Here is a 14,990-nt window from a genome sequence, read left to right as displayed (position 1 = left end):
CATGATGACGTTTAGAGCGGCCATTTTGAAAGAACATATTAACAAACTTATTTTAACACTAGCTGTATCAGCGACATCTTGCGCGTTGAATTTGACAAAAAGAAACTTAATTTAGTGTTTCATTAAAAAAATATATAAAATAAAAGTGGCCTCAGTTACTCCTTATTACATCAGCTACCTGCCAGTATAAGTCATGTCAAAATAGGTCCAACCATTTTAGAGATTAGCCGTAAGAAACAGACAGACAGTCCGACAAAAAAAATGCATCCCTATTCTATTCACAGCAAAAACAAACAAAGAAAAAACATAACTTATTATTTTGTACATACCAAGGTTACAGAATTATAACCTAATTTAAAATGTTGTTTAGACATCAAGATTTGAGATAATAATAACTCGAAATCTAATTTCCAATAATATTATTGTATAGCCTATTCATCCTCCTTACAGTATTGCAAAAAGATGTATCCTTTTTACAAACCTGTAATTAGACGTTAGGTTTGCGTACGTTGTTAAAGGACCCAACATCGCTAATGGAGAAATCTGACAAAATGGCGCCTATTACTGTTGTAAAAGTAGTCTTACAAAAACATCATTGCAATCAAGTAAAAATAATGTATAAATATTATAGGTTTACGGTGTAGACAACCCTATGATTAAATTTACAACTTTATTTAAGCGGCTTAATAAATTTAAGACACATTTAGGTAATATTTTCAATTAATCATTCAATTATGTTCAATTTTTTCAAAGTAAAAACTGTGTTTGTGAATATTTTTTTCAAAATTGGCAATAAAATTAATAGACATAAAACACTATCAACCTCTATCCAAATAATATAAGATTTCATTCATCAACAAGATAATTCATCAATAGAACAGATAGCATTACGAAGCAAAATGAATGTATTTTACGTGCTACCGAATGTTTTATAAATTGGATTCAAATCGCAGCTATTCATGCAATTCTTATATATTGTTTTATTATTATTACACATAATTCCGAAAGTATTTCAAAATAACAAAGATCTATAACGATAAAAATTTTAAAAATAACTTTTATATAACATTACAAAATTATATTCAACTTCACGTGAGACTTATTTCCTCATAACATGCTCTCAACGATTGAACATGAGATACAAAACCCACACAAGAATGAGTTTATTTATAAATAAATTAAGGTCGTATCGACACAGAAGGCACTTCGGTCCGGATTGAGTAATGACAAATGCAGAAAAGCGCAGTCATCTCGGCTAACGATGGCGTAACGAGTGGACTTGACCACGAGCATCGTTTAATTCTGCTTATGCCTCGAGATGGGTTCCAAGACGGGACGTGTAACGCCTACAATCTTCTGAACGCAATTTCTTTTTTTTGGGCAAATTGACATTGCCGATCAGAGTGACGAGGCGATTTCTTACTAATGCATAAATTACACTTTCTCATCTATACTTAAAGTTTCTTTTTTTATTCAATTAGCGATGTAATTATTTATTGATAATAAATTTATTCACTGTTAGTTATTTATTACAAAAAATAAACACTAGCGACTTTTTAATTTAGAACATTGTTTCAAACATTATTTCAAGTAATAACAAGCAAAAAATACTTTAATTTAATTGAACAATTGCGATGAAATTACATAACCTTAATTTAGACATTTTTTAAAATACTGCTTATACACAAAAAGTGCAATGATCTTTAACCTTTATTATTTTGAACGCATCTTTATGTAAATAAATGACACTGACAGCAGTGTTGTGTGCATTTCATATCCGTTTACTTCAAACGAGGCAGATAAAGTTTACGATAAGTATGCGCCGATTTTAATAATATCGGGTATAAATCAGGTCGCGAGGCGAGCGCATTGCCGTCCCACGTATTGTACACATGGGTGCGAAGAATCAAAGCGTGCTGTGCGCGGTGTCAGGGCGGGAGGCCGTGGAAATACTTTTCAAGTGCATGTTCATAGGACTTTGGCAGTTTTTGCAGTTTGCTGTGCGAAGGTTATGGAAAGGACACCGCCGGAAGAATTTAAAATCGCCACCGATCGAACTTACAGTTGATTCATCGATCGGTATACACTGCTATATAAAACTTATGGTAAATATATTAACTTATATATATATTACTCGCTTCATTTCCTAATGTTTTCTCATTAATTATAAACAGTGTCGCGCGATTGTGGCTAAAGTCCATAGATTATGCAGATAACACTACTTGTTGATTTATTAATTTTGCTAATATTTTTTTTTTGTATTGAATAATAAATAAAAAATAAATATTTTTACTGTCGCAAGTTAGTCATTATTTATTTATTTAACTTTAATTTTCAGGGAGTAAAATATCATTATGTAGAAACTGGCCCAAAAAATGGAAGCATTGTGCTTATTCTTGGAGATGCTCCGGATGCTGGTAACTTATGGGTACCTTCCTGGGCATCAGTAGTGAGGAGGTTGGCTGAGAGTGGATACCATGTAGTCACGCTGGACTTACGTGGTACTGGTGGCAGTGAGGGTGGGAACAGGAAGGATCTCTCACCGCCAAGAGCAGTGGAGGAACTGTCAGCTCTCTTGAAAGCTCTTGGTGTATCTTCAAATAAGCCAGCGGCTGTGATTGGCTTTGGCATTGGAGGCATGTTGACTTGGTGAGTTCATTCAAACATAAATTATCATTATTTTTATCATATTGAAGGTTACTTTGTCCATTATACTTTGTTTACAAATAATGTTTACATTTATGCACCTCTATTCATTATCAGCCAATGATTTACAAGTCAAATAAATATTTAATTGAATTCCCACTCATACCAAATATAACTTATTAAACAAACTGTAATATTGTCATCAAAATCTTTATTTATAAAAAATTATCATAATGCATTTTTACTATCCTTGTTTTATCTAAAAATATGGTGTGATGTACACCAAAGTTTAACTATGTAATTAATCATTATTTATCCTTGTCAGAGAGAGTTTATAACCTCATGACCTACAAATAACCTGAAGATAGTTATAAGATAGTTATTTTGTGTTGAAAATACCTTATTTAATATACCTATTTTTCTCACTTTAATTGCTTAGTGACAATTATTTTTACTATTAATACTTTTGATTTATAACACAAGATTTTCAGAATTTTATCTTAATAAATATTTCATAAGTTTTGTGTAAAGATATGTAATAGGATAATGATAATAAAAATATAATAATAGATAATGTAAAGGTATATTACATATATATATATATATATATATATATATATGTAATATATTATGTGTAGAATTTTTTTTTTTGGAATTACATAAACAAAAAGTTTTCTTTCATTGCATTATTTGTGGCTGTCCAGTTTTAAATACCTTTAAATAGGTGACATTTAAAAAAAAACTGAATAAAATGTCAAATCAGTTTCCCGCCAATTTTACAATTGTTGAACGTAACATTGTTCATTGTATGATTTGATTTATGCAATGTGTTATTTTTATGATGAAATAATTTACAATAAATTTTAAATAATTTAAATTTTATTTACTATTATTATGAAAAGTATTTTTAAACCGATTTATGTTGGTTTAAAATTTTAAGTTTTTTACGATTTAAGTTATTTCGATAACGTAATTGTTATAAAGCTGTTATAATTTAAAATTATATTACTAAGTGTTTGGTTTTGCTGGTGGAACGCAATAAATAAATAAAGTACTGCATATATATTAGAGTTAAATGTAAATAATTTATTTAAAATAATATTTCTTGAATATTTATTACAGTCATTATCAATTCCGTGAGACATCCACTGTTGTACATAGGCTTCCGCTATTTTAAATAACATTGAAAGGGATCTGCATACAGTTTTTTAAAGAACTTAAGAAATTTGACTGTCCACCTTGTCCAATGCTGCGCCTGCCGGTTTGTGGTCACCTTTTTAGAAATAAGGGCGCAGTGGCCATCGGATCTGCTCGTATGTGGTCACTATGACGGTTACTAGCGATAAAATACGGATAACCTCATTCTCAACCTCATCTGTATTCATAACAGATTTTCAATTGGATATTTTTGAGTACGTTACTTGATAAAGATTGCAGTATCGGAAGACCCAAAAATGACGGTTCATACGAGTGACCAATTTCCTCTTCGTATTTGATGTGCTTTTCATAATGATGTTTATAGTAAATTTATAATATTATCACCTATAAAAGAGCACAGCACGTTTGGCAACCTGCACTGAATTTATACCTTGTGTGAGTTGGTGTATAATAGACATAAACCAATTTTGAAGCGCCGAAGCTTTTGGGCTCTCGAAAGAACTTTAGCTGGAGTCGCTTCATCATACAGTTTGATTGGGAGGATCCCAGATCACTTAGACGGATGCTACATGGCCTAATAACCTTGTAGAAAGTACCTTGAATATTTAATGGAATCAGACGTTACCTTGCGGAAGTCCATCCTAAGTAAGAAAAGGACCAATATTTAGCCACTTCCGCACATGCAGTGGTAGTCGTGCAGCAAAGTGCACCGCCCGCCAGCCCGCTGATAAATGCGTTAGCGGCAAACAATGCGAATCACACAACCGCCACCGCCAAATTGGAGTATATAATAATAAGTTTCCTCCTCTCCATTATTACAAGTTTGCGGGGGACTCGGTAGGGGCTTGAGTTCACTTGTCGATAATACCAGTTCAGCATTCCAGTTCAAGGTCTTCCGAGAGGTTTGACCCATGACTTGACTGGTCTACCTGGCCACCATTACTGCCACTTCGGATAGCGTTAGCGATCGAAAATATTGCGGAAGAAACACACGACGTTTTTATTTAGAACACTAGTGGGTTTATTTCATAACATTAGATATTAACACGTCATAATTCTAGTGGAATATTAGATTATAGATCAATCTATCTGTTAGTATACTGATAAATATTTAATTTATTACTTCGGATTCATAGAGCAGCTCTAGGTATATGAGGCATATCTATCGCTAAATAGTACTGTGTAAACATTATCATGTTCCGGGTTTATAAATCCGTACTGTAGGTACAAAATACTGTAGGTACCAAGGTACGATTATTGTTAAAAAATATGTTTTTTTTCAAAATCTAATTTCATAACAATTCATTCATTAATACATTTCTTGCAAGGTGGGGCGTATGCGACCCCCGCTGCACTTTCAGTTCTCATTGAAAAACAAATGATTCTCAAACAAATGAATTGTAGGCTCGAATATAGATAACTTCACGTCACGCATGCGTACGTAATGCATATTAAAATTTATAACTCTCCCGCTAACTATAGCTTTGTATTGAAAAAGTGTAAAGCATACATCTTAAAGGACTTTTATGGTAACATTTCAGTGGTAGTCGTGCAATAAAGTGCACCGACCGCCAGCCCGCTGATAAATACGTATGCGGCAAACAATGCGAATCACACAACCGCCACCGTTAAACCACTCAACACGTGTTTCACCCCTCCACGGGGCATCTTCAGGAGTTATGTCACACCGATTAGTGCCTGGACTCTGTGTTGGACTACCACTGCGTGTGCAGAAGTGGCTAAATATTAGTCCTTTTCTTACTTACAATGGGGCAATGCCTGAAGACGAAGGTCTTTGACCATTGTGTGTTGCCGGTGATGACACACGGATCCGAACGTGGTCGTTTACGACGATCCTTGTAAGAAGGCACCAGGTCACCCAGAGAGCAATGGCAAGGGCTATGCAGCTAAGCAGAAATGAGGACATACGCAGAAGAACAAAGACTGACTCTCTGACTGCCCGTGTTTCTCGAGTGGCGAACAAAAGCCGGTAGACGCGGCGTGTTTGCCCCCCATTAGGTCGACCGTTGACTTAGTTAAGGGAAGTCGCTGGTCTGACTGCTGGTCAGAGTGGTCATAGTAGTAATCTTTTGGATAGGCCTATGCCACGTGAGCGTTTATCGACTGAAAATAAGATATATCAAAATTAAGTACTCTATTCCTCGATTTACACGGTACATACGTTCCTGAGTAAAACGTGTAAATCGAAAATTAAAAATTTTCAAGTCAAAACCGTGTAAATCGAAAAACTCGCAGAAAATACACGATTTTGCTATTTAACAGTTGTGATTTTTTTTTCAATAAATTTAGGTGTACACATAAATAAAAATAAAATACATTGACAAATTAAAATATTTAATATGTTACGGAAAAACTGTTTTTTTTTATACTTATAATTCAATATATATAATATGGTTTGTTCTTCTGTTTAATATTGTTTAATATTCATTAAACAGAAGAACAAACCATAAATTACTCTCATTCTTTTCTTCAGAATCGGAGGTTCGAATTCGGTTTTATCACTCGAAGTTATTTGTGCCGATTAGATGTTTGAAGCAGAAATATTAACATTATGAGAGATGGTGATAAAATCGGTTATTAAAACAAAAAAAAACTTTTTTGGAAAACCGTGTAAAAGCGAAAACGTGTAAAACGAGTACCGTGTAAATCGGGGGATAGGTGTATTATTTATTATTTGTCCCTGTATACTTTGTACTGGCAAGTAATTCGCCTATCGCATTTAAAAAAAAAATGACGTAAAATAGTGTAAGAGTTACTTTATTTGATAATATTTGAAGTAAAAACTTTTTGTTGAATGAGCTATAGTCGACTCTTTAGTTTTTACATGGTCCCCGCTATTGGGAACCTCTCGTTCCCCTATCTCGTGTGGGACAGGGACTTTTTATTTCTAGTAATTTATTCATATTTTTTTATCATTATCATTCTTCTCTTTCATGTATCATATTATCTGTCGTACTGTCTCTTTCGTTCTACAATTTTCCTAGTCTTTCTCTTTCATTCCATTAGCCATACATCCATCTTCAACAACTATATTCTGGGTTTCCTTACTATTTTATTTTGCTACATTACATTTATTGTTCAAACATTTAACACATTTCTTTATAATTATCATATTATATTATACTATTTATTGCACTATTTTTGGGTACTACTTTATTTATACACATATAATTAGTGAGTGTGTTCGTATGTGTGTTTGTAAAAGAAATAAGAAGTTGCGATATTCAATCTAAGTTTATCCCGTATGACACATGCGTTGTTTAAATGGAATATCGTTGATAAACTTAGAAGTAATTGCGATTTCTGAGTGTAAATGCCGATAAGTAGTTCTAAAAATTGAAATATCACACGACATATGGCACGTAAACACAACTTGTCGACTTAAATGACAACTGTGAACTGTATAATCCTTTCCACACCCAATGTCGAGTGTCACTCGACACTGATTTTGTTCCACAAGCTCCACTGTCGAGTGATACTCGACATGGTGTAATACTTCTTTTTGCGGAAAATTTTAAAACAGGAAAGATTTTTGTTACTAAAATGTTTGAATCACGAATGAATGAAACATATTCTAGAATCGCATGATACTATAATTCAATTAAACTTTATCGATGCTACATAACAGCCTTGGAGTGGAAAGGGATAAAGATTTAAGTGAATGTTTACAATTAAATTATAATTTTACAAAACTAGGTGACAGTGCATTGACAGAACAAAACGAACTGTCAATATGTGTTTTAAAAAAATGAAAATACAAGGAGGTTCTAATTGCCCGAAAACAGTCGTACTTACAACTAGTTTTAACAAAACTTCTTTGTTAAAACTAAAGATAAAAATATTTGTCACTACGAGATTTAGTTAAAAAATATACTAGAGCAGTGTTTTTCTCTGCGAGGCCCACGCCTCACAAGACGGCAATTGCAACGGCGGGAGTGGATTCGACACGAGTTAAACTCTTACGATTGTGTGTGTGTGTGTATTTTTTTTGCGTGTGTGTGCGTGTGTGTGTGCGCGCGTGCGCGCGCGTGTGTGTGTGTGCGTGCGCGTGCGTGCGTGTGAGTGTTTGTGTGTGTGTGCGCGCGCGCGCGTGTAAGTATTTGTGTGTGTGTGTGTATGTGTTATATAGGGACGCGTAGAAATTTTAGAAAGGCATGGCATATAAAGATAGGTAAAGGACTTTGAAGGAAATGAAATTAATTTAGAAGAATAAATAAAAAAAAATTCATTTCATAAATAAAATTACTATACTTTGATCACAGACATACATAGTGTGTTGAATGTGAATGCAAAATGTCAAATGTCAATAATTATGCAGTATTCAAAATGAAAATGTCAAAATGGGTGCCCAAATTAGCCGCACCCGGCAAATAAAGCCAAGCGAACCGATCAAAGTCTAATTGAGAACTGATTTATTTTATAAAAAATAATGCACGTGCAGACAAAAGTCTTTGAACTTAATGTCTAGGTCGCGATGACGATCGGACCGAATATAAAATTGAAATGCATGTAATTTTTTTTATATGGCCCCCGCTATCGAGGGCCTCTCCTACCCCTAACTTTTTGGGATCAGGGACATTATTGTTCAATAATTTTTTCAGTCTATACTTTATATATCACTCTCTTTCACGCGTCACAATATCTTTCATTCTTTACTATTGTCCTTCACGATATCTTTTGTTTCGCTCTTTTATACCTTTTCTCTTTCCTCGCATTTCTTCCATCATCTTTATACTCTAAGGTGGCTAGGTACATTTTATTTATTTTTATATGCATGTACTTTGCACATAGTGGGTGCTTTAACATTTCGAAATGGAAAATTTGCATAAATTTTGACTTAATTTTATGTTAATAACAATTGCAATAAAATGCATGAAGTTTAGATTTATAAGTAATAAAATTAATGACAGTATTTAATATATATATATATTTGACATCGTAGTTTTAAAAAAGTTTCGACAAATTTGTCCACCAAACTATCGAAATTTCAAAATCTATTACATCATTACAACACCCGGCAATAAATATTGCACATCGACCTTTGGAAAGAGATAATCGGCTAATTTCGGCTTGACATTTAATATTTCGTGAGACAGAAAAGTAGGGTGACCATCTGATTTGTGAATAAAGGACTCCCTGTAAACCGGTGGTGTTTCATTTCGAGTCAGAACCCACAGTACGTAACATTTATACACGTGTGCTACATTAATTTACAGTAAAATCGAACAGTTCGATATTTACAATGTGGGTCGTATGTCTTCAAGAAGTGTCGTCGAGTGTTGAAGAGATGCTATCATTAGCCATTAGGTATACCCCCACTAAATGGGTCGACAGAGTTGAGTCCCAGGAAAACATAACATCATGGCTATCTTTAGTGGAAAATATAAAAAGATATAAAAGATTAAATTTCAGTAGTCACGAATAAGGCCGATTTAACACGGAAACTAATGAATCTCTTACCTGTAATAAATATATATAAAAGGCACACGTGATTTCGAGTGCTATCGGTTATCGCACTCGGGTTTTACGATTTAATCAACGCTTGTATCACAACCGAAAATAATAATGAAATGCTAAATATTTTTTTGTAATTAATCATAGATAAGAATTTAATCTAATGTCGTTTCGTATTTCCGTGGTTAAAAGGTAGGTAGACGCAGCGACTTTTAACAGCGGTAGTAATGTTAGTCAGGCAATAATAGCGCTTGCATCATCATGTCAACCTGCAAGACCTGGGCCGCCCAAAATATCAATCCAGCTACTTCTCGGACCTGGACTATCTTCGGTTCACCCAGCGGGTACCTACCCAAGTCGCGCCTACCGGCTCATGCTAGGACATGTTACTTTACACTGTAATACATTGGTTCCCAGCGTGGACGCATGACCCACATGTGGGAACTTTGTAATTCGAAACTAAAGCCGATACGTGTCCGATTCATACTCAGACACTGCTCCCGATTCGCATCCAAAAGACGTAACCACGTGACCTTATGCGAAAACCTTAATATACCGCCGTTCAACTTATCGGACCTTCTCAAGAAAAAATCTACAGCAAAATCTTTTTATGAGTTGGCCCGGCGCATTGTCCTAAATTTAAACCTCATGGCTTTTAACAGTCTGTAGCGCTTGGGCAGCGACTTGAAATTAAATAACGTACCAACTAATGTATAATTGAGTAAAACTTACAAATTTTATTGTTAATATGTATACATTTTAGCTATGTTTACCCATAAAAGAAAATTGTGTAAGAAAAATTATAAAACGCTGTCGTGCCACGCAGCTGGGAGAAGAAAGATCCGTATCAAATAGCGGCAACCCTCTCCCAACTGTCTGCGTTTAGTAAAAGCGGAAAAAAAATATTGTAAAAAAATAACACTAGCGATACAAATTAGAATTAATAAAACAAAGCCGATACGAGTTTAACTCCTTCGCATTAATATAAAAAAATACATAAGTTACATAGGGGGTCGAAAGACTTTTAGAAAGTTTTATTTGGGGCGTGGCATTTAAAAGGTTAAAATACTGCTTTACACTGTGAAATAGTCATTTCAAATTTATCATATAAAGTTTATGCATACGACGTAATATGAATAAAGATTCAACCAATGCCAACGTAAAAGATTAGGCTTCCGTCCAATATATCTATGGGGGTAATATTGCCACGCTTGGCAGGCGGGTTTGTGATCGTAATGTGGTATTATGGTACGCAGAGGACGCTGCTGATCATCCTCTAGAACAGGGGGTGAGCAACCTTTTTTGCTCGGAGGGCAGCAGTATCAAAAACAAGGGGCCATGAAGAAAATAAAGTATATATACAAGGTTCAAAACACGTTATAAACGTATATGTTTGTATTTAAGATATTCAAAACTAATTAGACATTTTGTTAGCCTTTAAGCCTTGCTTCTCGGTTTTTTATTTTAAAAAAAATGAAAATAAATTGATTTTTTACATGCCTCGAGGGCCGCGGGTTGCTCATCCCTGCTCTAGAAACTTGTTTGTGAGAAACAATCCTATATAATTAATGCACATGTGGGAACCCGTGACCTCCGATCGCAAGTCACACTCCTCCACAGCTGAGCTACCAGTGCTCGTAATCTAGGCATTAATTTCTATAATGTAGTAATAAAATCTACTTAAATTTACAAAGGTATAGTTTACAAAATATTTATTTTGTAAACTATGTAAGAAAAGGACCAATATTTAGCCACTTCCGCACATGCAGTGGTAGTCGTGCAACAAAGTGCACCGCCCGCAAGAATGACTCTGTGTTTGGCACTAATCGGTGTAACATAACTCCTAAAGATGCCCCGTGGAGGAGTGAAACACGTGGTGAGTGATTTAACGGCGGCAGTTGTGTAATTCGCATTGTTTGCCGTATGCGCATTTATCAGCGGGCTGGCGTGCGGTGCACTTTGTTGCACGACTACCACTGCATGTGCGGAAGTGGCTAAATATTGGTTCTTTTCTTACATAGGGTGGACTTCCGCAAAATAACGCCTGATTCCGTTAAATATTTGTAAACTATATAAATCATTAATAGGTTTTGTGTCTAATTTAAGACAAACTGAGTCACTGGTCTTCCATAATTATCATTTCACAAATGGGACTTTTACCATCGAACCCGAGATGTAAGATCGCAAGTGTCAGTCCTTTACCACTGAGCTATCACAATTTGCTTCTTCTCCAATATCGAAGAGTTTCCGGCAGGTACCTCGCGCATTGTCGCGGCGCGCTGATAAGGAAGCTGGTGATAATTGGAGCCCCGCACCCCAACATGTACTGGCAGCACCCGCCCGTCGCCTTCTGCAACCGAGCGCTGCAGTTTATACAGGTTTTTTTTTATTATTCTTATTTGAAAATCTCGTCCGTACAACGGTAAGGACTAGATATATTTGTATGTTTATTTTATATGAGTTAGATGACTCATCATTCTCGGTAACACGACCAATGTTAGGCACAGGCCGTGCTGAAATATTTCCGTCTTCTAGGTCCTTTATCTTCATTGAAGGTCGCGTTCTTCCTGGAAGGTCTGTGGTCAAGAATTCAACGACTTGTCACCACAGGTCTCTACTTTTCCATGTGCTTGTGTTATAGTGTGACCTGTCACAGATGGCATAAAATCATCATCAAGTTTGTGATCGCTCTTTTGGTCTCTTTTCCTCTGCTGTTGGACACTCTATCCCTCTACTTTTTAGACATAATTTAAGACGGTCACTTACTAATTGGACTGGTGAAATAACAACAGCGTATGACATCATCGTGCAAGTCTCACTAACTCTTAAGATTGAATGTTCTGGAAAAAAAATGGTAACTGACACTGTCATGTTTGGTCACGATCCCCCACAAGGAAGCGACTAAGAAGAAATATGTATATCACTCGCTGGTCGAGCCATGGACAGGGGTATGCTGGGGGTATTTCTAAGATCGAATCAGGCATTGGCAAAATTAGTTGCCAGTGGAAGGTCAAAACAGACGGTAGGACTTTGAAGTTCTGGAATGGAGACCATGGACCAGCAGGCGCAGTATAAGACGTCGAATCACAAGGTGGACAGACTTTGTCGTTGGAAGACGCTGGCTGCAAGCCGAGTTCTACAGGTCTTATTGGATATCTAACAGCAAGGCCTATGTCCAGCTGTGGACATCTTACGACATTTATGATGATAAGATAATCCAAACTTTTGTAGCAGTGTACCGTATTAGCGCCATCATTAAATTCCGTTTGGAACTGGTACTGCTGCCATGTTCGTTTTCAAAAACTCCGTGTTTGGCATCAATCGGTGTAACATAACTCCTGAAGATGCCCCGTGGAGGGTTGAAACATGTGTTGAGTGAATTAACGGTGGCAGTTGTGTAATTCGCATTGTTTGCCGCATACGCATTTATCAGCGGGCTTGCGGGCGGTGCACTTTGTTGCACGACTACTAATGCGTGTGCGGCAGTGGCTAAATATTGGTCCTTTTCTTACTTAGGATTGACTTCCGCAAGGTAACGCCTGATTCTATTAAATATTGATTAAGCCTGCCACTAGTGGACCGACGATATAGTTAATGTCGTGGGAAGTCATATGTGCTGCCACATCCAAACAACATAATGAAAGGATCTAAAAAATAGAGCAAGATCCTAATAACAAGGTACCTAAGAGGTTATAAAAGATGTAAGCAGTTCAAGCGTTAGGAGTACGATGGTGAAGATGGGAGGACTTGGACCTGGATGATAGGAGAACATTAGGAAGAGGAATATGGGACAGACAAATGAAAACGTATACATGAATAGCGAAATAGTTGACCTTTTCTTAATTATAAATTTGGTTTTATTATTCGATTGCCGTGTTCCAGTGGCCTTACTTCCCGGAGCGGTGGCTCGCCGAGGGTATACTTCAAGATGGCGACTCGACGTCGTCCAGTTCGCGTGCGCGAGACTGGACTGGAGCCTTGAATTATGTCAGAGGTACGGTTTATTTTAAAAAACCCATCAGTGTACATATAGAATGATTGTAAGACATATTTGTCAGCAAAATCTTTGAAGCTTTTACAACTATTTCCAACCATCCTGTATGTAGACATTCTGAAATATTTATATTTATATTGGAATGCCACTGGCCAGTAAATTCTGGCTGTACAAAATCTGCAGGAACTGGTAGTAGACAATAATACATTTTAATATGTAGTAATATGAATTTTGTCAATAGTTTCTCTTACTTTATTATCATTACGTTGTATATTATTTTGAAAACCATTGATTTATTAAAGGCTGTACCACACGCTAATTGACAGAAAGTGATGTATATGGTGTTGTATGCAGTGGGAGCACAACGGTAGAGAATTGAGTTTTGCAATGGTCTCGGGTTCCATTCCCGGAATAGTCTTATATAAATTACACTTTGAAATCACAATTTAATAGAATCAGGCGTTATTTTGCATAAGTCCATCCTAAGTAAGAAAAGGACCAATAATTAGCCACTTCCGCACATGCAGTGGTAGTCGTGCAACAAAGTGCACCGCCCGCCAGCCCGCTGATAAATGCGAATCACACAACCGCCACCGTCAAATCACTCAACACTTATTTCACCACTCCACGGGGCATCTTCAGGAGTTATGTTACACCGATTAGTGCCAAAAACAGAGACTCTGTGTTGCAATTTTGTTGGAATTGGCTAAATATTGGTCCTTTTCTTACTTGCTCATAAACAAGTTTCTAGAGAATGAGCAGTAGCGTGTTCTACGTACCACAACACTGCGATCACCAACCCGCCTGCCAAGCGTGGCGATTATAGTATATCCTCCCATAGATATCTTTTAGGGAGGCCTAAGCCTTACAGTGGGAGTCTATCGGCTAATGCTATGATAAATCTGTTGAACTAGGAGCTGCGTGGTGGCGAGTCCGTGATGACCACAAGGTGGAGGCGCCAGCGTTGCTGCTGGGCGCACGCTCATCAGCCGCGCAGCTAGTGGGCAGCGCTCAGCACTGTTCGCGTCCCGCCCTGCGTCTATTAACAGACCCTGGCCCCGCAGACAAGGACCTGCCCGGCCTCGTACTGGATTTCCTGGTCGGAGAACCTGGTATGTTTGTCACTATACCAATTATAGGCAGATGCTAATTTATTATTAATAATTTATGGTCAATTAACATTTATTATATCGATCGTGACCGCGGGGAAGTCCCTCACCTCGTTTCGTCTCGACGAACCAAGGACCTCGCATATTTACACCGCTGAACAAAATAGTCATTAAAAGCTCCATATAGATTCATCACCGAAAATTTTAATAATAATAACCCTCAAGTCCACCTGGATCACTGAGAACTAGGGTCCGGAACATTATTTTGAAGTGATTTATTTTCACTATTATTAAAGTTTAATGGTAACTTATAATTTTGTTATCGTTTGTCCAGTGGACTCCACCACCGCGAAGGTGTCCATGAGCAGCCCGCGTTGGCTGGTGGGCCGTGTGCTGGGCGCCGTGGCCGGACGAGGCCGGGACCTCACCGCGCGCCTCTCCCTCCCGGCCCTCTCCGCGCAGGCTTGACACACTCCCACATCACCACAACCACTCCTTTCAGCTTCATATCCAATCCATTAGACCACAATAACAACGAATAAATTTCCGTAACACAACACACTTATACAACGTAATCAATATCGAACTTGGAAACGAGGTTTCTGCCT

General features: G+C 36.8%; 1 protein-coding gene across 1 annotated transcript; it reads left to right on the top strand.

The window, feature by feature from the left end:
• The first annotated feature begins 1,790 nt into the window (after window positions 1-1,790).
• Window positions 1,791-14,990, top strand: LOC137933851 (epoxide hydrolase 4-like). Its single transcript, XM_068777923.1, has 6 exons — window positions 1,791-2,105; window positions 2,339-2,649; window positions 11,534-11,657; window positions 13,162-13,273; window positions 14,188-14,385; window positions 14,717-14,990. The coding sequence occupies exons 1-6, from the start codon at window positions 1,893-1,895 to the stop codon at window positions 14,848-14,850; spliced, it is 1,092 nt and encodes a 363-aa protein (XP_068634024.1). The 5' UTR covers window positions 1,791-1,892; the 3' UTR covers window positions 14,851-14,990.

Source organism: Battus philenor, unplaced genomic scaffold (assembly GCF_028537555.1).
Source record: "Battus philenor isolate CCGP_79_NKW_IND1 unplaced genomic scaffold, ilBatPhil1.0.hap1 SCAF_14, whole genome shotgun sequence".
Taxonomy (NCBI): domain Eukaryota; kingdom Metazoa; phylum Arthropoda; class Insecta; order Lepidoptera; family Papilionidae; genus Battus; species Battus philenor.
The sequence above is the reverse complement of the archived record's forward strand: the minus strand, read 5'-3'. Positions and strand labels throughout refer to the sequence as shown.

Coding starts and splice junctions, on each gene's coding strand:
- LOC137933851 (XM_068777923.1), top strand. CDS start 1,893: ATGGGTGCGAAGAATCAAAGCGTGCTGTGCGCGGTGTCAGGGCGGGAG. Junction 2,106..2,338: donor ACTGCTATATAAAACTTATG/GTAAATATATTA, acceptor TTTAATTTTCAG/GGAGTAAAATATCATTATGT. Junction 11,658..13,161: donor GAGCGCTGCAGTTTATACAG/GTTTTTTTTTAT, acceptor GCCGTGTTCCAG/TGGCCTTACTTCCCGGAGCG.